At 41.1% G+C, this 21,826-nt stretch overlaps 2 protein-coding genes across 4 annotated transcripts in view; both read left to right on the top strand.

Moving 5' to 3' along the window:
• Positions 1-3,015, top strand: part of ASB5 (ankyrin repeat and SOCS box containing 5) — a 50,635-nt gene extending 47,620 nt beyond the window's left edge. For all 3 annotated transcript variants that reach the window (XM_041753337.1, XM_041753338.1, XM_041753339.1), the window contains exons 6-7: positions 110-301; positions 949-3,015. In XM_041753337.1, the coding sequence (XP_041609271.1) occupies positions 110-301; positions 949-1,076 (320 nt within the window). In that variant the 3' untranslated portion in view covers positions 1,077-3,015. The remainder of the gene's footprint in view (positions 1-109; positions 302-948) is intronic.
• A 5,523-nt stretch (positions 3,016-8,538) lies between these two features.
• Positions 8,539-21,124, top strand: SPATA4 (spermatogenesis associated 4). Its single transcript, XM_041752977.1, has 6 exons — positions 8,539-8,756; positions 9,524-9,653; positions 10,034-10,152; positions 10,268-10,488; positions 17,497-17,616; positions 20,470-21,124. Exons 1-6 carry the CDS (start codon positions 8,539-8,541, stop codon positions 20,571-20,573), a joined length of 912 nt encoding a protein of 303 aa, XP_041608911.1. The 3' UTR covers positions 20,574-21,124.
• Positions 21,125-21,826: the final 702 nt, after the last annotated feature.

Below are 21,826 nucleotides of genomic sequence, written 5' to 3'. Positions count from 1 at the left end.
GGAGGTGAGGTCCTCTTGCTGTTACACCTTTCTACTGGCTCTGAGGTAGCTGATTGACCGGCCTAACAGTTTTTGTTTGTCTTTATCACCATTCCTTATTTATATGTAGGTGCTGATGTACAAAAAGGCAAATACTGGGACACTCCCTTACATGCTGCTGCCCAGCAGTCCAGCACGGAGGTTGTAAACTTGCTGCTAGAATTTGGAGCAGATATCAATGCCAAGAACACAGAGCTCCTGCGACCTGTAGATGTAGCTACTTCTAGCAGTTTGGTGGAACGATTATTGCTTCAACATGAAGGTAAGAGTACGGGGACATTTAAAAACACAAAAACACATTTGCCTGAAATGGATGAGACTGAGAAACGTTTTGCTGGCGTGCAGAATGATGATGGTGAAACACTGAAAATACTTTGTGTGAAAGCAGATCATTTTTTTAAGCAGATCATTTTTTGACTTAGGTTCTACCTATAAAGATGTCACACACACAAAAAAAGAAGATGTCACAATGATCTTCATTTTCCTTTTTTTTTTTTTCCATCTTACCTGAACATTGTATTTTTAGAGGGATACTTATATCTTGGAGGGATATATCTCTTTAAAGAGAGAGGAGGAGCAGACTCCCCTCTGAGCAGGGAGCCTGGGGCGGGAAGGGGGGATCATGACCTGAGCTGAAGTCAGATGCTTACCTGAGCCACCCAGGCACCCCAATAAATAAATCTTCTTTTTTTTTTTAAAAGAACCCATATGGAATATACCACAATCATAATAAAAGCTTACAAATAACAGCAACATAAATGCTTATGCAAATAGCCCTGGTATAGTGGTCATACTACCCTACTTTGCTTCAAAGCACCGTGGTTTGTTTATGGCTTATTGCATGCATTTTACAATCTATAAAAATCCATCCTGATCTTAATCAACAAATACTTTGCTGTCTTTTTGTAGCTACTCCAAGCACTCTTTGTCAGCTTTGCCGACTCTGTATCAGAAACTACATAGGAAGACCAAGATTGCACCTTATCCCACAGCTCCAGCTGCCAACGTTATTGCAGAATTTCTTACAGTACCGATAAGGCAGTAAAATAATTCTGATTACTTTCAAACTCATTTCTATTTCATCTGCATAGTGTATATTTCATATTAAAATACGCTGATGATAGAGTGCAAGTAAATAGGGGGCCCCAGGCAAGAGGTGAATTTAAATTTTAAGTGCACTAGTGAGTACTACTCTTTTACGCCTTTTTACCATTTTTTGGACTACAGCATATTTAACATCCCTATATGTTGTTAGCCATTCCCTTGTGCCTTTGGGATTGGGGAGGGAGGGAGGCAAATCTCCATTTTATGTCTTTTTAAAGTGAAAAAGAAAAATGTGGACTCTCACTAAAATCACATATTTAAAAATGCCTCCATTCTCCAAATAATGCATTAACTTTTAAATGTTAGCCACTGTAACTGATTCTTTCTCTCTGTATTTTTCATATTAATGCAAAATATGAGTATGGTTTAGAAGAGAGCAACTAATTTCCTTTTTGAAATAAAGCTGTCACCCAGGAGCTCCGTTTTGTTGCATGTGCACCTGTCGTTCTGATCAATTCATGAAGAGCAAGATAAAGTGCCCCCTCCCTGCAAAGATCTCACTGTCGCTTCACCACCCTCAATGTCCCCATTCCAGAACCTGGTGGGTCTCCAATTATGGCTCCTCCCGGGTCGTCCTGAGATGGTTGGAACATTACACCCCTGCCAAGGCTATTTTAGGACCTCCTCCTTCTCCAGGGTAGCCTCTGAGGGTCTCTCTGCAGTGCTTTTGTACCTACACTCTAGCCTTCTTCCTCCCCAGAAACCATCGCTGGCTGGTGGTGCCAGGAGCGAAGAGAACCAGTTTCATACCCGATTGATAAAGAGGCCCTGGGGGATGCTCCAGAGCTCAGGGCTGGGCAAGGCTGCGGAAACCGGAAGACCAAAATCTCCTTAAATTGTGGGGTTTTCAAAGAAAAGAAAAAGGGGGTGCCTCTTAGCCAACCAAGAGGGACCTTATAAAATTTCCCCCGTGCACAGACCTTCCTAGGGCTATTTCCTGTCCTACTAACACAAAGTGAGGGCTTGGGGTAGGCTGTATTAGCAAGGGAGTGTAGAGGTCCAATGTGTCCTCTGCAGGGATTAATGCTGTGTTTATTGTCTTCTGCTTTAACTGTACTTCAGGGCAGTAGAAAACACAGTAAAACAAATTTTGTGCCTCCTTTGCAATTTACACTAGATTTGAGGCCATCACAGACTAAGAAAGAAGATAATCCGGATACTTAACAACTGTGTGAAGTAGAATATATTTTGATGGGTTTTATAAGCTTAACATATTTTGATAAAATATTTTGACCACTATTTTAATAACCCAGGGGCTTATTTTCCTTTCTTCTTAGTTCTTGGCTGACTTTTGGAGACCCATGGGAAAGAAACTATTTTGAATGTAACCCCAAAGTCACTAAGATTGCATTTATAAAAAAACATGTTTAGATTTTCAAAAATAGAAAAAGATGCAACAAAAATAGAAATAAGACTGTAGCACGTTTGTTAAAAAAAAAAAGTCTTCTATGTGGCTACAGTTTTATGAGTCTATTTTACGAATATCTCAGCCTAACAAATTTGTAATGTCCTCATGAATAATGTGCATTTAGTTTCTTTATTATAGAGTAACCTCCTTACATATGATTAGGTATTCAAACTCTTCTAGTAAAACAGGTTTCTACTAGTATTTTCCCTGAGCTAGAGGCAGTCTTAGAGTGTAAGGTAATATAATTCATCCCTTTTCATTGCGATTTAATATTATAAATATCAAATATTAAAATTAAAATGGACACTTTAAAACTTGAGTATGCTGGTATCTTGTATCTTTGCTTGAGTAGGATTGTCTTATCAAAGAAGTGTTCTAATTTAAGTATATCATTTGTTTGTTAATATATTAAAGTGTGACTACTCTCCCTGGAATAAAACATCTTTTCTTTTTTTCTCTTCCAATTAGTATTTGATTTTCTAATTGAAGGTCATGGAGAATAAGATTCAATTGCTCACATTTTTTCCTCCTCCAGTTTTCAAATCATTGAATTAGGAGTATTAAGAGTAGAGTAGTGCACATTGAAATAGATACCTGGAAGGTATCCTGATTAGGATCTTATTATGTGTGTGTGTATCCGTGTGTGTGTGTGTGTGTGTGTGTGTACACATAAAGATCCAAGGAAAAAATTCTACAAAGGCAAAGACCAAGCCAAACCAAACTATTTGACATGAGATTGAAGAATTCTAGTGAAATAATCATGGTATCAAGACACTGCTGAAACTTTTATTTTGTAGGAGAAACTATTTCATTTCAATTATCATTTTAACCACCGAGTATGTTTGATGTTTCAGAAGAAGTTAAATAGAAACGGTGTGAATGGAGGGGCCCTTGGGAATAGAAGGTCCACAGGTACTTACTGTGTTCCCCCCTCTGTGAAGGCCCTGAACCCAGCTGACCCTGCTTATCTATTTACAAAGTAACTTTATAAATTATTCCCTCTCCCTTGGCTTATCTTCACGTTTTTCCTTGAATTTTTCTGCTTTTCTTATTCTTATTATCATTTATAATTAGTTTCTTTTAAGGCCTGCCCTGTCCCTTAGAAACTTGAATAATCATCTTCAGATTTTTTCGGTGTTGATGATAGGAAGTTTATTCAGAAACTTCAGGTGAGTTATTACCCTTCCATCTGCTGTAGGGCCTACAACGCACTTCAGCTCTGGAGGTCTCCGTTTTCACATTTTTTAAAATGATAGGTTAAAATAGGTCAAAAATGATCTTTTTAAATGATAGGTTAAAATGATAGGTCAAAATAATTACCATTTTGGATAGTGTGCTGGAATTCAAGGAATCTTTTAATAAGTAACTTTGGAAATTCAGATACATTTTTCAAAACACGTTTGGTGTATAAGAGGCCTATGGTGTAGGTACAAATTTCATAAACCACATATTCAGGTGTACAAAAGGCAACTTTATTATCCTAGTAGAACTTCCTGGTTATCTCAAGCTTTCCTTTCACCCAGTGAAATCGGGCCACTTTGGGGTGATTCATTCGAGTCACTGATTTCTGTCCCTTAAGTACACTTTTCAGATGAATTCAGTTAATACAAGCCTCTTTCTTCCCACTCCATTTCTTGCTGGGGGTGGCATCTGAATTCCAGAAGATTCTATGAAACCCGCTTTTTGGTGGGAGTGTGCATTGGCCAGCGTCTGTCCTCCAGAAGATTCATGTGTGTCAGGAGAGCGAGTGTTAGACAGTGAGCAGGGGACAGATCACGAAGGGCCTTGAGAAGGAAGCTCACGGTAGGAAAGTCAAAGGACAATCATCATATTGTTTCACTCATACGTGGACTATAGGAAATAGTGGAAGGGATTACAAGGGAAAGGGAGGGGGACTGAGTGAGGAAAATTAGAGAGGGAGACAAACCATGAACGACTCCCGACTCTGAGAAACGGGAAACAAAGGGTTGTGGGAGGGGAGGTGTGCAGGGAAATGGGGTAACTGGGTGACGGGCACTGAGGGGGGCACTTGATGGGATGAGCACTGGGTGCTATACTATATGTTGGCAAATTGAGTTTAAAAAAAACAACAACAAAAAACAGGCTTGATTCTCCCTGAACTCATCTGGCCTCCTTGCCTTTGCAAACCTTGTTCCCTCTGCCTGGAACACAACCTGCTCCATCCGCTACCTTGTATCCATTTTCAGTTGCAAGTCTCCCTGTCTGAGAACAGGTTGTTTCCTGTTCAACAAAATGTTTATATCAAGTAAAGCTCTCTGAATTTTCTCTTGATAGGTGATAAGTCAGAAACAACTACTGACATTTTCTTTTGAAGATTTTATTTATTTATTTGACAGAGAGAGAGCGAGAGCACAAGCAAGGGGAGTAGCAAGGGCAGAGGGAGAAGCAGGCTGCCCAAGAAGCAGGAGACCTGAGGGTAGGGCTTGATCCCAGGACTCCAGGATCATGACCTGAGCTGAAGGCACTTAACTGAGCCACCCAGGTGTCCCCAGCTACTGACTTTGATGGTCGTTTGGACTGTGTGGAAGTTGGGTGGAACTTACAGGGTGACAATAAGTGATTGTAAACTTTATCAGGCAGTTACTTCAATTAGAGCTGCTTTTCCATTTGAAGTATCTTTACTGGAATAATCGCCCCAGTCCCTAGCAATTGATATGCGGCTCCTGATCTGGAAAGCACCTTCCCGCCCTCTAACAACCTGCAAGAACCACCAAAAGCGGCCTGCCTTTACTGAGCAGGCCCAGTAGTGCACATTCATGATCTCGCCTTGGGTCAAGGTGCTTTTCCTGCCTCTGCCACACGATCAGCAGAGGTGGCTGAGGGTCTTAACACCCGGAGAACCCACGGGCTGCTCTACTGGTGACACCTTGCTGCCTGGACCTGGTGAGCAGAGAGCAGCACTAGCAGGTTCCTCGGCTGCCTTAGGCAGATGCAGGCCAGCTGGTGGCAGAGGGAAGCATCACTCCTCCTGTGAGGCAGTGTCCCATCCGGCCCCAGGCAGGGAGACAGAAGTAACTCCACAAGTTAACCAACACGAACTGAATAGAAGGAAATGGGGGAAGAGATCCGGACAAGGGAAAAACTACACTGCAACCGTCAAACTACCAGAAATAGATGATTCGAGAATCAACTGCCACTGCTAGGGAGCAGATTGAAGAAGCTAGGGTTAGAAGAGCCTAGAATTTGGAGGAAAGTTCTATAGAGGGACTTCGGAAAGGGGAGAGTCACTACACAGCTGGTGCCAACTCTTCAGGAGCTCCGGGAGAGGGGTGTCCCAGAGTAAAATCGGGGACCCTTTAAGGAGGGCCACTTCTCAGTGCTTGCTAAACACCCAAGGGAGGATGGTGAAATCGTCTCCAGGGGAGCTAAAAAAAAAAAAAAAAGTTGGAGAGTGGAACCAGCTGCCCTTGCCAGGTTAGGCTTTGTTGCCCTGGTGACACCCGTGTGCATGCAAGCAGCAGGGGAACAGCAGGTCACATTCCCTGCCCTGCCCCTCCTGGCCTCCCGCTACCTCCCCCTATCGTCAGAATTTAGTAAAACTTTTAGCAAAGGCGAAATCACATCCTGGACTTCCAACAAGTTCCAGAAGAGTGTTTGAAACAGAGATACCTGCTTACCAATTGGCACATTTATTACCCGAAAGTTCTGCTTCTTGGCAAGCCTCAAGCCCAATCGACCTTCTTAGCCGTTACTACCTAAATCCTGGGTTAGAACTCATGCTGAAGCCTACATTCTCTAACCCTAATGATGAGTTATTTCCCAAAACTCACAAAAAAAAAAAAAAAAACCCTCTCATGTCACAGGTTATGTCATCTGTGCTTCTGCTCACAGTACTCACTCTGTGCAGAACGGTCCCCGTCCCCCTCATCCCACAGATTTCCACGATTGTCTCAGAAACCATAATTTATAGGAACTAAGCACTTGCTACGTGCTGCCCGCTGTTCTAGGCTCTTTGCATATTTAACTTGTTTATTTAATCCTTAAGACAACCCTCTGAGGTAAACCCTATTTATTTCCTCCTTTTACAAATAAAAATGGTTATATAACTCGCTCAGAGTCACATAAATAATAAAAAGTAGACCTGGTGCTCCAAAGCCTCTGTCATCGACAATTTAAAACCACTGCCTTATAAGATCCAAACCAAAGGTCACCTTCTCTGAAAGGACTCCTACAGTCCCTTAGGCCAAATTATTTGCTTCCTCCCTAATACTAATATATTTTTATCATGGCAGAGCTTTTCAGCGTACATGATATTTTTACTGATATTTATATCTGTGTACCTTCTATAAATAAATAATCTAGTGCACAGAGGTCTAATACAACCTCCTGCCATCACACTGTTGCATCCTGCTGTATAACACAGGTAGTCACTAGCCATATGTGGGTATTAAACAGTTGAAATGTAGCCAGTGTTACTCTATTTTATTTAAATTTATATCTAAATAGCCACAGGTGGCTAGTGGCTACAATATTGGATAGTGAAGATCTAGTGCATAACATAGCACAGGAGGGTTGTTCAAAAAAATTCACCGAATGAATGAATCCTTCATGAAAAGACTTTATTGGGCAAAAAGAAAACACTTTCCTAATTTCATTTTTGTTTTGCTTTCAAACCATATATAGGCTCATATTGGTTTACTTTATTAATTAATGTGTATATGAGTAAACAACAAAATATTATATAGCTCCACTATGACGGTCTCATATTTTATCTTGCATAATAATATGTATCTATATGCCACACTGATTTTTTTTTGGAAACTTTTTAAAGTATTTTAATCACTTTGTTGTGTAAATATTTAATTTATAACTGTCGATGCTGGCTCTGCCATCATTTTCCCCCTCTGCGTCGTTCACTGAAAAATCCCAAAAGACTATTAGGTCAGTGCCTGGCACCTACCAGGGATCCAGATGATTGCTGAATGAATGAATCCTATATATGAGGACATCTTTGTGAAATGCGAAAACTTACAAATTATTTTCGAATATTACGTAACTTTCACGAACGCTTAATGTAATAACTAAGGAAACATGTTAAATCTGCAGACGTTAGACGTTCATTTTAATTTCGAAAATTTTTTCTTTGGCGTTTTGGAGCAAATACTCTATTATTTCCAATTTCTAAACAAAAACTGTCATATCTCCTGGAGACTCCTCATACCCTCAAAATGTTGAACTGCCAATAGGACTTTGGGCTGAAACCACAATATTTTAAAAGTAAATTTCTAAGAGCAAGAGGTTTGGAGGGAGGCTCTAAATTCGTTAGAAGTGAGGCTAACTACAACTAGGATTGAAAGCGTCCACCCAATGAGGTCAGGGATCCTGTGCTCCAACCCAAAGCAGCTCCCCAAACTGGGGGACCCTCTAGGCCCTGAGGCCCCACCACTGCTGAAGCCCCGCCCACTCGCAGGCCCCGCCCATCTGAGGCTCCGCCCCGCCCACGAGGTCTCACTCCCTTCGCTAAGGCCCCGCCCCCACAGGCTCCGCCCCCCGCCCCCCCAGGCTCCGCCCCGCCCCACAGGCTCCGCCCCGCCCATGAGGTCTCTCTCCCTTCGCTGGGGTCCCGCGCCACAGGCTCCGCCCGCCCCCACAGGCTCCGCCCCGCCCACGAGGTCTCTCTCCCTTCGCTGGGGCCCCGCCCCCACAGGCTCCGCCCCGCCCACGAGGTCTCACTCCCTTCGCTAAGGCCCCGCCCCCACAGGCTCCGCCCCGCCCACGAGGTCTGTCTCCCTTCGCTGGGGCCCCGCCCCCACAGGCTCCGCCCCGCCCACGAGGTCTCTCTCCCTTCGCTGGGGCCCCGCCCCCACAGGCTCCGCCCCGCCCCCACAGGCTCCGCCCCGCCCACGAATTCTCTCTCCCTTCGCTGGGGCCCCGCCCCCACAGGCCCCGCCCCCACCCACAGGCTCCGCCCGCCCCCACAGGCTCCGCCCCGCCGCAGATGCTGCCATAGAAACCCAGAAAGCGCCATGGCTGCCGCCGGCCGGAGAACACGGCCTGGGACACTGCCGGCGGCAGCCCTACCCGGGTCAGCGTCACTTTCACCGCAGCCAGCAGCCCCCGCCCGGGGGAAGCCTAGGAAATGTCTGGTGTATCCGCCTCCACCGAAGAGCTCCCGCCTGTCCCGCTCGGTCCTGCGCTGGCTCCAGGGCCTGGATCTCACCTTCTTCCCCAGGAACGTCAGCAGGTGCAGGAGCGAGGCTGGGCGGGCGCCGGCCGAGCATCCCGGGGCCGCCCCTCGGCTACCGGCCCGCCCGGTGCAGGTTTCCAGCCACACCCCCGGGCTGGGCGCACACGCAAACACCCCGAGGGACCCCCACTCTCCCCCCGTAGTTATCCACTCAGTCCTTACCCCGTAGACGTGAGCTCATATAGAATGCCCGGGACTGCACAACCTTGCATAGGCAAGGCTCTTCCTTTAGAGACCCTGGATATCAAATACATACTCGTGGGGATCAGTTTACCCTCCGGAAGGCATCTAGTTTTTTTCCATCAGGGATTGGAAAAAGGTGCTGCTCCACTGCAGCCGCCCTGAGCCTGCCAGGCTGCATATCTGCTCCGGGAATGCGAGCTACCTTCCCTGCACGTGAAGACGATGACGTGTTTTGCAGCCAAGGACTCTGGTTTACTGATTTAAATCTTCCTTAGTAAACACGTGCCTGAAATTTTCAATGTGCATGGGAATGCGCTGGGGATGGTGTTAAAACGCAATTCGATACAAATTAAGAGTGTGGGTTCATAAACAGAACACCCAAGCCTTTGCTGTGTATCTAACCTAATCAAAATGCTGTCCCATGGCAAGTCTTCCTCAGGGCGATGATCCCACAAAATTAATTTTATGAGTGATTTGCTGTCAGTATGGAATATTCAATCGGTGTTGGTTGATCATAAACTATCACAACTGCAAAAGTAACTACATTTTATTTCATTTCCTTAATGTGAACTATGGACCAGGGATTTTTCCAATGGTTTCCTGATTGCAGAAATATTCACTGCCTACTACCCCAGGGAGCTTAAACTGTCATCTTTTGAAAACGGAACTTCTTTGAAGGTCAAGTTGGATAACTGGGCTCAGTTGGAGAAGGTAAATTAGCGCTCACTGACGCTTTGCTAAGAAATGGGTGTTTTTGAAGGTGTACTCCTGAAGTCTGGGCTACCTGCGCCAGCCTGGACGGCTGTGCTACGGAGCTGGCCTCAGCTTCCCTGTGTTGAAAAGAATGTTGTGAAAGTTTGTCACAAGTCCCTTATGAAACCGGGCACACTCATTTCAAATTGGAGTGGGATGGAATAATTGGTTTTCTCATTGAAGAACAATATCTTAATAATTAACATGTTACACACACACACACACAATTTAGTTGGGAGACAACAGGGGGATTACGGTGAATTCATAAATGGACATGTGTCTAGAACATAATATATTCATTATAAGAATTTAATGAAAGTTCTTTCTTTCTATTAAAGTTCCTGGCAAGAAAAAAATTTAAACTACCTAAAGAGCTAATCCACGGGACAATTCACTGCAAAGCCGGAGTACCAGAAATCCTGGTCCAAGAGGTTTATACTTTGTTAACACATAGAGAGTAAGTCCTCTGGAATTGTCTAGTGACACAACCCAACGGGAAAATTGGATACGATGGGTCTCATTACTACCATGTGGCTTGTCAACACTATTTTATTTATTTTTTTTATTTCCAGAATTAAAAGTATCCAGGACGACCTCGTGAATTTCACAGACTACAGTTACCAGATGCGTTTGCCCCTGGTTCCCAGGTCGACAGCTTCAAAGTTGATTAAAGATAACATTAGGTTGTCAGAATTAATAAGCAATCCCAACATGCTCAGCAACGAGCTTAAAGTAGAGTTCCTCCTACTTTTACAGATGTTGCAAAGAAAATTAAGCAGAAAGTTGAATCCAAGTAAGTTTTCCTTTTTCCTTGGAAATAGTCGATTAAGTTCTTCCCAAGTGAATGAGGCCATACTTGAGTGCAGATGAAGGAAACGATGGCCATCATCTGGCCCATTTCTGCTTTTTCTGTCACTGGTTTAAAGGGAAAGTAGTTCTCTTATGGCAGCAGTGGAGTGATTTATCATCACTGGAGTGGTTTATGTAATAGTCTTTTCAAATGCAGGCATAGCCTACCTTAGTGTATTAGTACTTTTTAGTGTATTAATAATCACATGAGCATTTTTTAAAAAAAAATATTAGTGCATATGTTCACATAAAATTTTGTGGGAAATAAATGTCACATCTCATCTCAAGCTACTAAAGAGATGGGACCCCTTCAGAGTTCGTCAGGATGCTTCAGGAAAAGCTGGATTCCTGTGATTCACTCTAGATGCTCTCTAGAGTATGTCCAGTGTCCCCCATTCTGTAGCAGGCTCCATATGGAGACTGGGTAAGGTGAGACAGATTGGGGCAACCTGTGGCAACTTTCCAGAGGCATCACTGAAATAATTCTCAAAGCATCCACAGCATTTGCCGTCAGAGTCCCAACAGATGACAAACAAAATAAGTGAACTTTCTCTCCTTTGGTTTTACTTTTCTCACACTTACTCAGGACACCACTCATGTCTTGGAATTTTATAGTCGTTGATTCTAGGCACTTAGCGACTTTGTCATGGCCATGGCACCCGGAGCACTAAAGCATGAGGCCACTGTAGTCCTTAGGATTTCTCTCTCTCTCTTGAAACTCAGTTTTCTGAAGAAAAGAGACATTTTTCTCTCTAGTCTGGAAGGAAAGGAGGACAGTTAACTGTAACTTCCCCTTCAAACTGTGAGTTGGATATTTTGGGTTTTGTCCTCTCTTACTCTGTTTGTCTTCCATTGCCTATCATTTTTTGTGTCTCTTCCTTGATTTGCTCTCATCTCTGGCTCTATTCATGAATTCATGAGTAGAGAAAGAATTGAAGTTCTTAATCCTGTTGTGGAATTTTATATTCAAATTCTTTTGTGTATTTAAATGTTAAACTTTTGCTCTGATTTTTGTCATGCATGCATATAATGCGAATGTGTAATTTCAAGAAGACAATGAATAAACATTTTTTGTCCCTATGTAGTCTCTGAAGTGGCACATGAACAATACCTTTCCACTCTGCTGGTGTCCTTCTTCCTGCATTCTCCATACTTCCCTCTGAGAGAGATCATTGTCCTGCTGCCTTTGTTTATAATTTCCTTGATGTAAAAAAAAAAAAAAAGTTTATGCATGCAACTTTTCTTCTTAATTCCATTCATATATATTTCTTAATTTAGATTGTATCAATCTTTGTAGTAGGCAGATTGTTCCTATTGTTGTTGTGCCCTAATCACTGGAACCTGTGAACATGTTGCATTGCATGGTAAAAGAGGCTTTGCAGAAGTTGCAAACCTTGAAGTAGGGAGTTAATGCTGGATTATTCGGGTGGGTCCAGTCTAATCACATGAACACTTAAAAGCAGAGATCTTTCTCCAAGTGGAATCAGAGCAACGCAGCAGAAGTAGAAGTAGAAATGATCTGAAGTGTGAGAGGGCCTCCACCTGCCATGGCTGCAGGGGCCATTCAGAGAGCACAGGAAGGTATGGGCATGGCCTCAAGGAGGAAAGAACAACTGCAGAGACAGCCAGCAGCAAAATAGAGACTTTGGACCTGGAAGTGCAAGGAACCAAATTCTGTCAAAAACCTGAATGAGCACAGGAGAAGATTGATCTCCAGGGCTTCCAGAAGGAATGCCGCCCTGCCAACACCTTGATTTCAGCCCAGTGTTGAGACTCTAAAAAGAAGCCCTCAGACTTCTGTACTGTGGGATAAAAATGACTGTTGTTCATACGTCGCCAAATTTATATAATTTGTTAAGGCAGAAATGAAAAGCAAATACAAACTTCATAGTCAATACTGTTGGCATCACGGGGTTATAAAAATATTCTCCTATATTGAAACTGACTAAAGTTTAGCCTCTCACTTTCATCTTTAAAATTTTAATTCCAGTAGAGTTAACCTGCATACAGTGTTATATTAGTTTCAGGTGTACATTATAGTCATTCAACACCTCCGTGCTCATCACAAGTGCACTCCTCAAGCCCCATCACCTTGTCCTGGCCATCCCGCGCTCACCACCATCCCCCCACTCCACCACCCAACCACCTCCCTCTGGTAACCTTCAGTTTGTTCTCTAAAGTTAAGAGTCTGTTCCTCAGTTTGTCTCTTTTTTTCCTTTGCTCATTTTGTTTCTTAAATTCCACATATGAGCAAAATCATGTGGTATTTGTCTTTTTCTGACTTATTTCGCTTAGCAGGATACTCTCTAGCCCTATCTACATTGTTGCAAATGGCAAGATTTCATGCTTTCATAAAGGTTGAGTAAAATCCCATTGCGTGTATATACCACATCTTCCTTATTCATCTTTCGATGGACACTTGGGACATTGCCACAGTTTAGCTATAATAAATAATCCTGCAATAATCATAGGGGTACATTAATCCCCTTGAATTAGTGGTTTTGTATTCTTTGGGTAAATACCCCAGAGTGTGATTACTGGATTATAGGGTAGTCCTGTTTTTGAGGAACCTCCATGCTCTTTTCCACAGTGGCTGCACCAGTTTGCATTCCCACCAACAGTGTTAGAAGCTTCCTTTTGCTCCAGATGCTCACCAACACTTGTTTCTTGTGTTTACTGATTTTAGCTATTCTGACAGGTGTGAGCTGATAGCTCACTGTAGTTTCGATTTGCATTTCCCTGATAATGAGTGATGTTGAGCATCTTTTCATATATCTGTTGGCCAGCTGGATGACTTCTTTGGAGAAATGTCTGTTTATGTCTTCTGCCTTCTTTTAAATTGGATTATTTGTTTTGGGGGGTGTTGAGTTGTAGAAGTTCTTTATATTTTTTGGATACTAACCCTTTATCAGATAGGTCATTTGCAAACATCTTCTCCCATTCCATTAAGGTTGCCTTTTAGTTTTGTTGATTGTTTCTTTCACTGTGCAGAAGCTTTTTATTTTGATGTAGTTCTAAGAGTTTATTTTCATTTTTATTTCCCTTGTTTCAGGAGACATATCTAGGAAAACGTTGCTATGTTAGCCTTTCACTTTTAAAAAATTTTCAACTTTATTGAGTTATAAATTACAAATAGAAATCATATATATTTAAGGGTACAGCTTGACGTACCCTTGGATGTAGATATACATTGTGTAATGATCACTACAATCAAACACATCCATCTCCTCACATGATTGCCATTTTCTTTCTTTGCTTCTTGTTTTTCCTTGCTTGTTTACTTTGGTGAATATGCTTAAGATCAAACCTCTTAACAAATTTCAAGTACATGATACACTATCAACTATAGTCACCCTGCTATGTATTAGACCTGCAGAATTTGTCCATCTTGCATACCTTTGATCAGCATCTCCCCATGTTCCCCCCACCCCCAATCCCTGGACATTACCATTCTACTCTTTACTTCATGACTTGCACCTAGATGTGAAATCATGCAGTATTTGTTTTTCCATGTCTGGCATATTTCACTTAGCATAAAGGTTGATTAATATTCCATTATGTGTGTGTGTAAATATACATATCACATTTTCTTTATACATTCACGCATTTTGGACATTTATGGACATCTCCATATCTTTAGCTATTGTGAATAATGCTGCAATGAACATGGGGGTGCAGATACCTCTTTGGAATACTGATTTCATTTATTTTGGATACATACCCAGAAGTGGTATTGCTGGATCATATGGTAGGTCTATTTTTAAATTTGGGGAGAATCTCTATACTGTTTTCCATAATGACTGTACCAATTTGCATTCCACCAACAGTGTAGAAGGGTTCTCTTTCCTTCCACATTCTCACCAACACTTTTAAATATTTTGTACTTTTTGACAATTAGCTATTCTAGCCAGGTGTATTATGATACGTTATTGTGGTTTTGGTTGCATTTCCCTGATTAGTGATCATGAGTAATGATATTGAGTACCTGTTTATATACCTGTTGGCCATTTGTATATCTTATCTGTTATAGGATTTTATTTTTAAGTAGTATCTAAACCCAACGTGGGGCTCAAATTCACACCCCAAGATCAAGAGTTGCACGCTCCACTGACTGAGCCAGACAGGCACTCTTGTGTTTCTAATTTTGAGAAACATCTGCTCTGGTCCTTTGCCCAGTTTTTAGTTGGGTTATTTGTTTTGTTTGCCCTTGAGTTGTATGAGTTCCTTACATGTTTTGGATATTACTCCCTTATACATTGTAAATTATAAAACACTGATGAAGGAAATAAAAGAAAACAGATAAACAGGCATCCCACGTTCACGGATTAGAAGAATTAATATTGTTAAAATATCTATGCTACTTAATTGATCTATAGATTCACTGCAAACTTGCAAAATTTCAATGGTAGTCTTTATAGAAATAGAAAAAACGATCCTGAATTCATATGGAACCACAAAAGAACCTGAAAAGCTAAAGCAACCCTGAGAAAGACAAATAGAGCTGGAGGCATCACACTTCCCGAATTCAAACTATAAAACAAAGCTATTGTAATTAAAACAGTAAGGTACTGGCATAAAAACAGACATACAGGCCAAAGAAACAGAAGAGCAAGTCCAGAAATAAATCCATGCATTTACAGATATTTGATCTTCAATAAAGATGCCAAGAACACACAATGGGGAAAAGATAATCTCCTCAATAAATCACACTGAGATAACTGGATATCCACTTGCAGAAGAATAAGATTGGATCCTCATCTCACACCTCAACATAAAGGCCAGAACAGGTCTTCAACATAAAACCTGAAACCATAAAACTACTAGAAGAGAACAGAGGAAAAAACTTCCTTGACATTGGCATTGGCAATGATTTTTTTTTTTTTTTCTGAAATGACATCAAAAGCACAGGCCACAAAAGCAAAAACAAACATGTGGGATTGTATAAAACTAAAATGCTTCCCCACAGAAAAGGAACAAGAGGGAGAAGGGAACCTATACAATGGGGGAAAAATGTTTGCAAAGCTCAGATCTGGTAAGGGGTTAGTCTCTAACCTTTAAGATCTTAATTTGTCTGCAACTGAAATGGAGAACCAATTGTCCCAGAACCATTTCTTGAACCATCTGTTCTTTTTGTTCACCACTTGTAATAATCTCCTGTCTCAAATGTTTCCAGTTTCTGTGTATATATGGGCCTGTTTCTGGGCTCTAGCTGACTTTGCCCGTGTGCAACATCAACACCCACACTTAGTTACTATTGCTTTATATTTGAGTGCTGGTACATGGTAAATTAGCAAGCCCTGCAATTCTCTGAAGTATCCTATTCATGGACCTTTGCTATTTCATTCACTGTGATTTTTATTGTCATGAATTCAGCAGTACTGCCTACTGTTGTATTTGCATTCACACCTAGCATATTATTTTATGGTCTTTGTTTTCCTCTTTCTTGTTTTTGTCTCACTTATCTTTTCTTTTGGATTGAATTTTATGACCTCTACCCCCCACCAACCAACGAATTTGGAAAATTTAAAATCTGTACTCTTTTTAGTGCTACCCTAGAAATGTTACCACGCATACTTATCGTAATCTAAAACTAGCGTCTTCACTTTCTTTCTCCAACAATAAAGACCCTAGAACACTATGACACTGACAACTCCTTGCCAGCCCCCTACCGCACTTCAGCATTTTAGTTCTCTCAAGTTCTTTTGCTGATACCACAAATCAGACGATTTTTTTTATACCTGTTTGCTTACACTTAGTCAATCTCACCATTTCTGCTCCTCATTGGTGCTACTTGGGATTTCTAAAACAAAACAATTCTATTTAATCTTCTATTCAAAAGTTCATCTTTCTGCAAAGCTAACCTCTATCATCTTCCTTTGAACACAATTTCTCTTTAGCCACAGATCATCTCAACTCTGCAGATTCTTGAATAGTGTTCTATTATCACCAGCCTTGATTTTTGAGACTGATTTTAAGCTCAGCCAAAGTAATTGACTGTGATAATTATAGTTCTGAGAATGCTACCGACCAGAACTGTATATAGCATTACCAGGGGCTGACTCATGAATAGAAATTACCTTAGACTCTTCTTCAAGCCTCAGTGAAGGCTGAGCTGCAGAGGAGGGGTAAGTGATCTTTAGAAGCACAGGGAAACTAATGCCCAGGTGTGACAGTTTATAGATCTAATGAGAAATATGGGAAACGTGGGAATAATTTTAAGTCACTATTTTTATACTAGAAACATATTTGAAAAATGAAAGAAATCCTGTGTGTTTATATGAAATATAAAAAATACATGAACTATTAAAAAAGTCATCTAACCTGTTACAACAGAAGTCAATACAGTGTTTTCTTTTTAGGGTACTGTATGGGAGAGATAACCAGGGGAATTGGGGGTACTAGTGATATATTACTATCTCTTGATCTGGGCGATGGGTCCCCCAGGTGTATTCATTCTAAAAATTCATCAGGCTGTAAACACATGATTTGTTCATCTTTCTGTATACATATTATTATTGAATAAAAACTAATTTTTAGGAAAATTTTATTAATTTAACAGAGAGAGAGAGAACAAGTGTGGGGGGGGAGCAGACAGAGACAGAGGGAGAAACAGACCCCCTGCTTAGGAGGGACTCCGACACGGGGCTCGATCCCAGGACCCTGGGATCATGACCTGAGTTGAAGGCAGACTCTTTAACCGATTGAGCCACCCAGGTGCCCTCGAATAAAAACTTATTTAAAAAGTAATAGGAACATAAAGATGTTGTCTTTAACTTTTTAAAGCAAACATTTTGTGCATCAGAGGTGTGGGGAGAGGGTTAAGAACCTTCATATTCACACCACTCTTAGAATATGACGAAAGAGATGCCTAAATAATTTGCCTAACTTGTCTTATTTTGGCAATGGCCATGGTGAATTTTTAACAAAGAGTTTCTGTATTCATGTTTTGTAGAATGGTTTGAGGTCAAACCAACAGTGGGAGAAATTACTCTTGATCATCTTCCCAAACAAGTCTCCAGGTGCAAATATAATTCCCCGATTTCAAGGGAAGGAGTTGCTCCTCCTGTTTTAAGTGAGTTGTTGTTGTTGTTTTATTTTTACTTGTTAAGTGGATTTTTTTGTTTCTATTTGTTTCTTTAATAAAATGTTGATCTAGGCATTCGGTCTAAAACTGTGTATTAGATTGGTATGTTGGTAGGCTTTTCATAGGTGGAAGGGCCCTGTGGTCTGCTAAGAACTGGTCATATGGTGCCCTGCCTCCTACTGAAGGGACCATTTCAGCTCTGATTTCTCTTTAAAGTAGGTGAGTCTGAAGCAGATGGAGAGCAGCAGCAGAGCTCAAAGCCCAGTTCTCTAACAGTGGGTGCTGAATCCGTCCTCAGGCAGATATTGACACTGGCATACCTAAATTTTCCAGTTGGTTGTACCCACAAGAAGCCACTTGTTTAAATCCTGGTAGTTCAGAAAGCATTTACAGCATAGCAAGCTACAGGCCACCAGCCAAAGTCAGTCTCCTGCCCAGTTTTATATAGCCTGCAAGTTAAGAATGGCTTTCACATTCTTAAATGGTTGAAAACAAAATGTATCAAAAGAGAAATGATATTTCCTGACTCATGAACACTATATGAAATTCAAATTTTTCCGTCCATAAATAAAGTTGTACTGGCACATAGCCAGGCCTGTTCTCCATGCCTTGTCTATGGCTGCTTTTGTGCTCCAACAACGGGGGCAGTCACTGTCCTTGCCCACAAAGCGAGGTTCTAGATTTAGTGAATAATAACAAATATAACCAATACAGCTAATAATTTGGGGGACAGGTTGAGGACATCTTTTTATTAAAAATTATTTGTTGTTTATCTGAAATGCAAATGTAACTGGCTGTCCATATTTTACATGACAAACTGACCACAAAGCCTAAAATATCTACTGTCAAGACTTTGATGGAAAATATTTTGTGACCTATGCGACGGGGCATGTCTTCTAACATGTTAAGGGACTTCATGGGAGAACAAAAGGTCTTTGTTTACATAAGGTCTGGAAAAGCAGGTCAACAGACTCCTTCCTATAAACTTAGGATTGAATATGCTAATATGCATTGTAAATATTAAAGAGGAGGGGTACAGAATGTTTTCCAAACACTTTGATCACACATCATGATCATTTAGTTGTGTTTTGTTAATGACCTACTAAAACTACCTTTTCTCAGAATTCACTTTTTAATGTGTAGACATAGGCCAGTTTACTAAAACCTCTTTAACTCCTCACATGCCCAAGGCATGGTACTCAAGAGAACCCAACAGAATTGAGTGATGGCGTTTCTATGAGAAAGAAGTATGTATATCCACAGTTTCACCTTCAGATTCTGGGCACACATCCTCTCCTTCAACCCGCCTCAACCTCCTTCCAGGAGTGGCGCCTGCAGTGAAGGCTCCAGCAGGGTGGGAGCCGTAGCCAGGCTGAGGCTGAGTCGGGGGTGGGGGGGGTGGGGTGGGCTTGGTTCCCTTGCCTCTCTCCCCTGTAGGCTACCTGGACCTGACTGGGGGCAGGCAGCACAGGACCACTGGCTCTGACCTGCAATGGAAAGGCAGAAGGATGAATGAGTCACAGTATGGCTCCCTTCCAGCCTATGAAACATGCTAGGTGTCCATGCTAGGTGTCCGTATTTGAAAAAAATGATGCCTATGATACTTGAATTGCTAAAGAGCAATCCTCCTTTCTGTTATCTTTTCAGAAAAATCTCAAGGCCACAAAGGAGGTATTTTTTTTTTTTAGAAAAATAATGCTATCATTATTTCAGATCAGAACTCCAACTAGATTCCTGCTTTTGCAATTTTAATCATGTATCAACGGCTATAAATAACTTCTCCCCCATTTTATTCTCTCAATGCTCTCTTTTTATGAGTCCCTCTCGCTTCAGTGGTCTTTTTCTATCCTTTTCTAAGTGGACGATGGGCCATGGGAGTTCTCAGGGCAGATCAGGTTGGGAAGAAACAGACTTTTATCTTTTTTACTTCTCTCAATTCTATTCCAGATACTTGGATTCTCTTAATCTAGGCAGAATGGAAAGGAATGAATGGTGTGAAGCTGACTTTGCTGATTATATGGATGAGAGCTCTTTTGCTAAATTTTATTTTCTTCCCAAATTTGTTCAAGGCATTCCATTTCGGTTGTTTCTAATAGAAGAGTAGAGTGATAAGTTCAGGTCAGCTAACATAACTTGAGGGTTAAGGGGAGGAGGCGAATCAGACCTAGATCGCGGAATCTGGGCCCAATTTTACTAAGATTGTGCTGCACATACTGGCACTGAAACCAAGAGGCCGTTCACCTGAAAAGCTTCTAATTATCAGATAGGGTGGGTGAAAATTAATTGTAGGATGGGTCATTACCTTTGTTTTTTTCATTAACACTTAAGTTCCTCCATTTGTTTACCCACTCCTAGCATCTAGCAAACTAATGGGCCAGGGGAAAATCGATTTCTCAACTGTCACTGGCTCCTCTCGTTAGAACTCAGTAACCTGAAGAGTCTGGGCAGCTTGGATGCTTCAGTGCAGAGTTCCAGAAACTCAACTATGAATTATGTGTATTTGCCAAATCCAAGCACTGTGAAAATCAAGGCACTGTTGCCTCAGCTGCTTTCTGAAGCAACATCTAAAAATAATTGAGTCATATTCAGTATCAGATAAACCAAAATAAGCCCTGGATATTTTAGGCACTGCTAATGACTTTTGGAAGTGGGTGACATTCAGGTTTTTTATTTATGGCTACTATAACACATGCTTTAAATATTCTGTTTACCAGGCATTTAGATGAGCCTGTGCTCAGCCTGTTGCAAATCGTTCTGCATGTTTGACGTATTAAAAACATTGATCATTGTGCAAATATTTAATAACCACAAACTGATTTTAATGTTACTTAAATATTCCAGGAAATACAGGTACTGGCAGCAATCCACTTAAAGAAATTTCTGTGAAGCAATCTGGAAAATGTTCTTTTGAATCTATGAAATCTATCAGAAACAAGGAAAAGTAACCTTGAAAAGCACCTGTCTAATGGCTTTGAAGAAGTGATGCCATCATCTCCCGCTGTACTAAAGGGATATAATTACTAGTCTTGGACTTATAAGTAAATTAAAGTGGTGTCTCATCCATAATTGGGCTGAAGAACATGGTTTTTCAATTCAAGAACCGTTTACTAAACTGTGTCAGATACTGTTAAAAATACAAAATCAAACAGCACAGAATGAGCAAGAATAATTTTAAAGATACAGTTAAACATACTCACCATGACAAGTAGATAAGTTATTTCTGGTGAATTCTGTAGGAACGGTGAATCTACTTTGTAATAGGCTGTCCTCATTAGAAATGAAAATTTCTACTACTTGGCCTGATACATATTCACACATCACATGCATTCATAATAAATGTATTCTGAATGATTATTATTATACATTGGCCCACAGAGAACCTTGTCCACCCCCATAAATAGCCTGACTTGAAACATTTCTTAAAAAACAGGTGTCCCTCCAGTTGATACTGAGTTGTGGGAAAGGAAAATTGTGCTTCACTTGGAATTTGGTTCTGTTTAGCAAGCTATTTAGTTCAATTAAAAAATTTCTACTGGTTGCCGCCACTCTCCGTACTTTTATTGGAGGGAAACCAAAACAGCTGCTATCTTGAAAGATTAATTATCTTTCATACTTTCTTATAATTTTACATTCACATTTGGAAATTTTTCTTCAACTGGAATTATTCATGTTTTTATGCTATTTCGTGAACAGCCTCTTCTGAGACTTCCGAGCTGAGTATTACTAATGCTGAATCCCATGACACGCACGTACTCGGTCAATTGTTCTGCATTTTTGAAGGCTTGGCTTTATTGGAATTTCTACCTCCTGAGACTTCCATATTTAATTTCACATTCTTGGCAGGTAATATTTCATGAAAGGAAGTAAAGAGAGCCCTAATGAAATAGGATTAATTCTTGGGAGTGTGTTTAGAATCTAGTTATATCTGAGGTAAAGGGTCCAGTTTAAATGCGTGTCTTAACCAGCTATATAGGTCATTTGTCGGTTACCTTGCATTCTAATGGGACGAATCTAAAGTAGAAAATTATGAGAATAATCTCCAACCCATAACATATGGGAAACCTTAGGAAAAGGTTATAGAAACCAGTCTTCTGAACATTGGCTGGGGAAAAGATCCAGGGAAGAGGATTAGATTTGGGTAAACAGTCACATAAAAAGTTTCTTTATTCCTCTCTTGACTGCATGTTCAATCTTCTGA

Source organism: Vulpes lagopus, chromosome 4 (assembly GCF_018345385.1).
Source record: "Vulpes lagopus strain Blue_001 chromosome 4, ASM1834538v1, whole genome shotgun sequence".
NCBI classification, from domain to species: Eukaryota; Metazoa; Chordata; class Mammalia; order Carnivora; family Canidae; genus Vulpes; species Vulpes lagopus.
The sequence above is the reverse complement of the archived record's forward strand: the minus strand, read 5'-3'. Positions and strand labels throughout refer to the sequence as shown.

Coding starts and splice junctions, on each gene's coding strand:
- SPATA4 (XM_041752977.1), top strand. CDS start 8,539: ATGGCTGCCGCCGGCCGGAGAACACGGCCTGGGACACTGCCGGCGGCA. Junction 10,153..10,267: donor ACTTTGTTAACACATAGAGA/GTAAGTCCTCTG, acceptor TTTTATTTCCAG/AATTAAAAGTATCCAGGACG. Junction 10,489..17,496: donor AAGCAGAAAGTTGAATCCAA/GTAAGTTTTCCT, acceptor CATGTTTTGTAG/AATGGTTTGAGGTCAAACCA.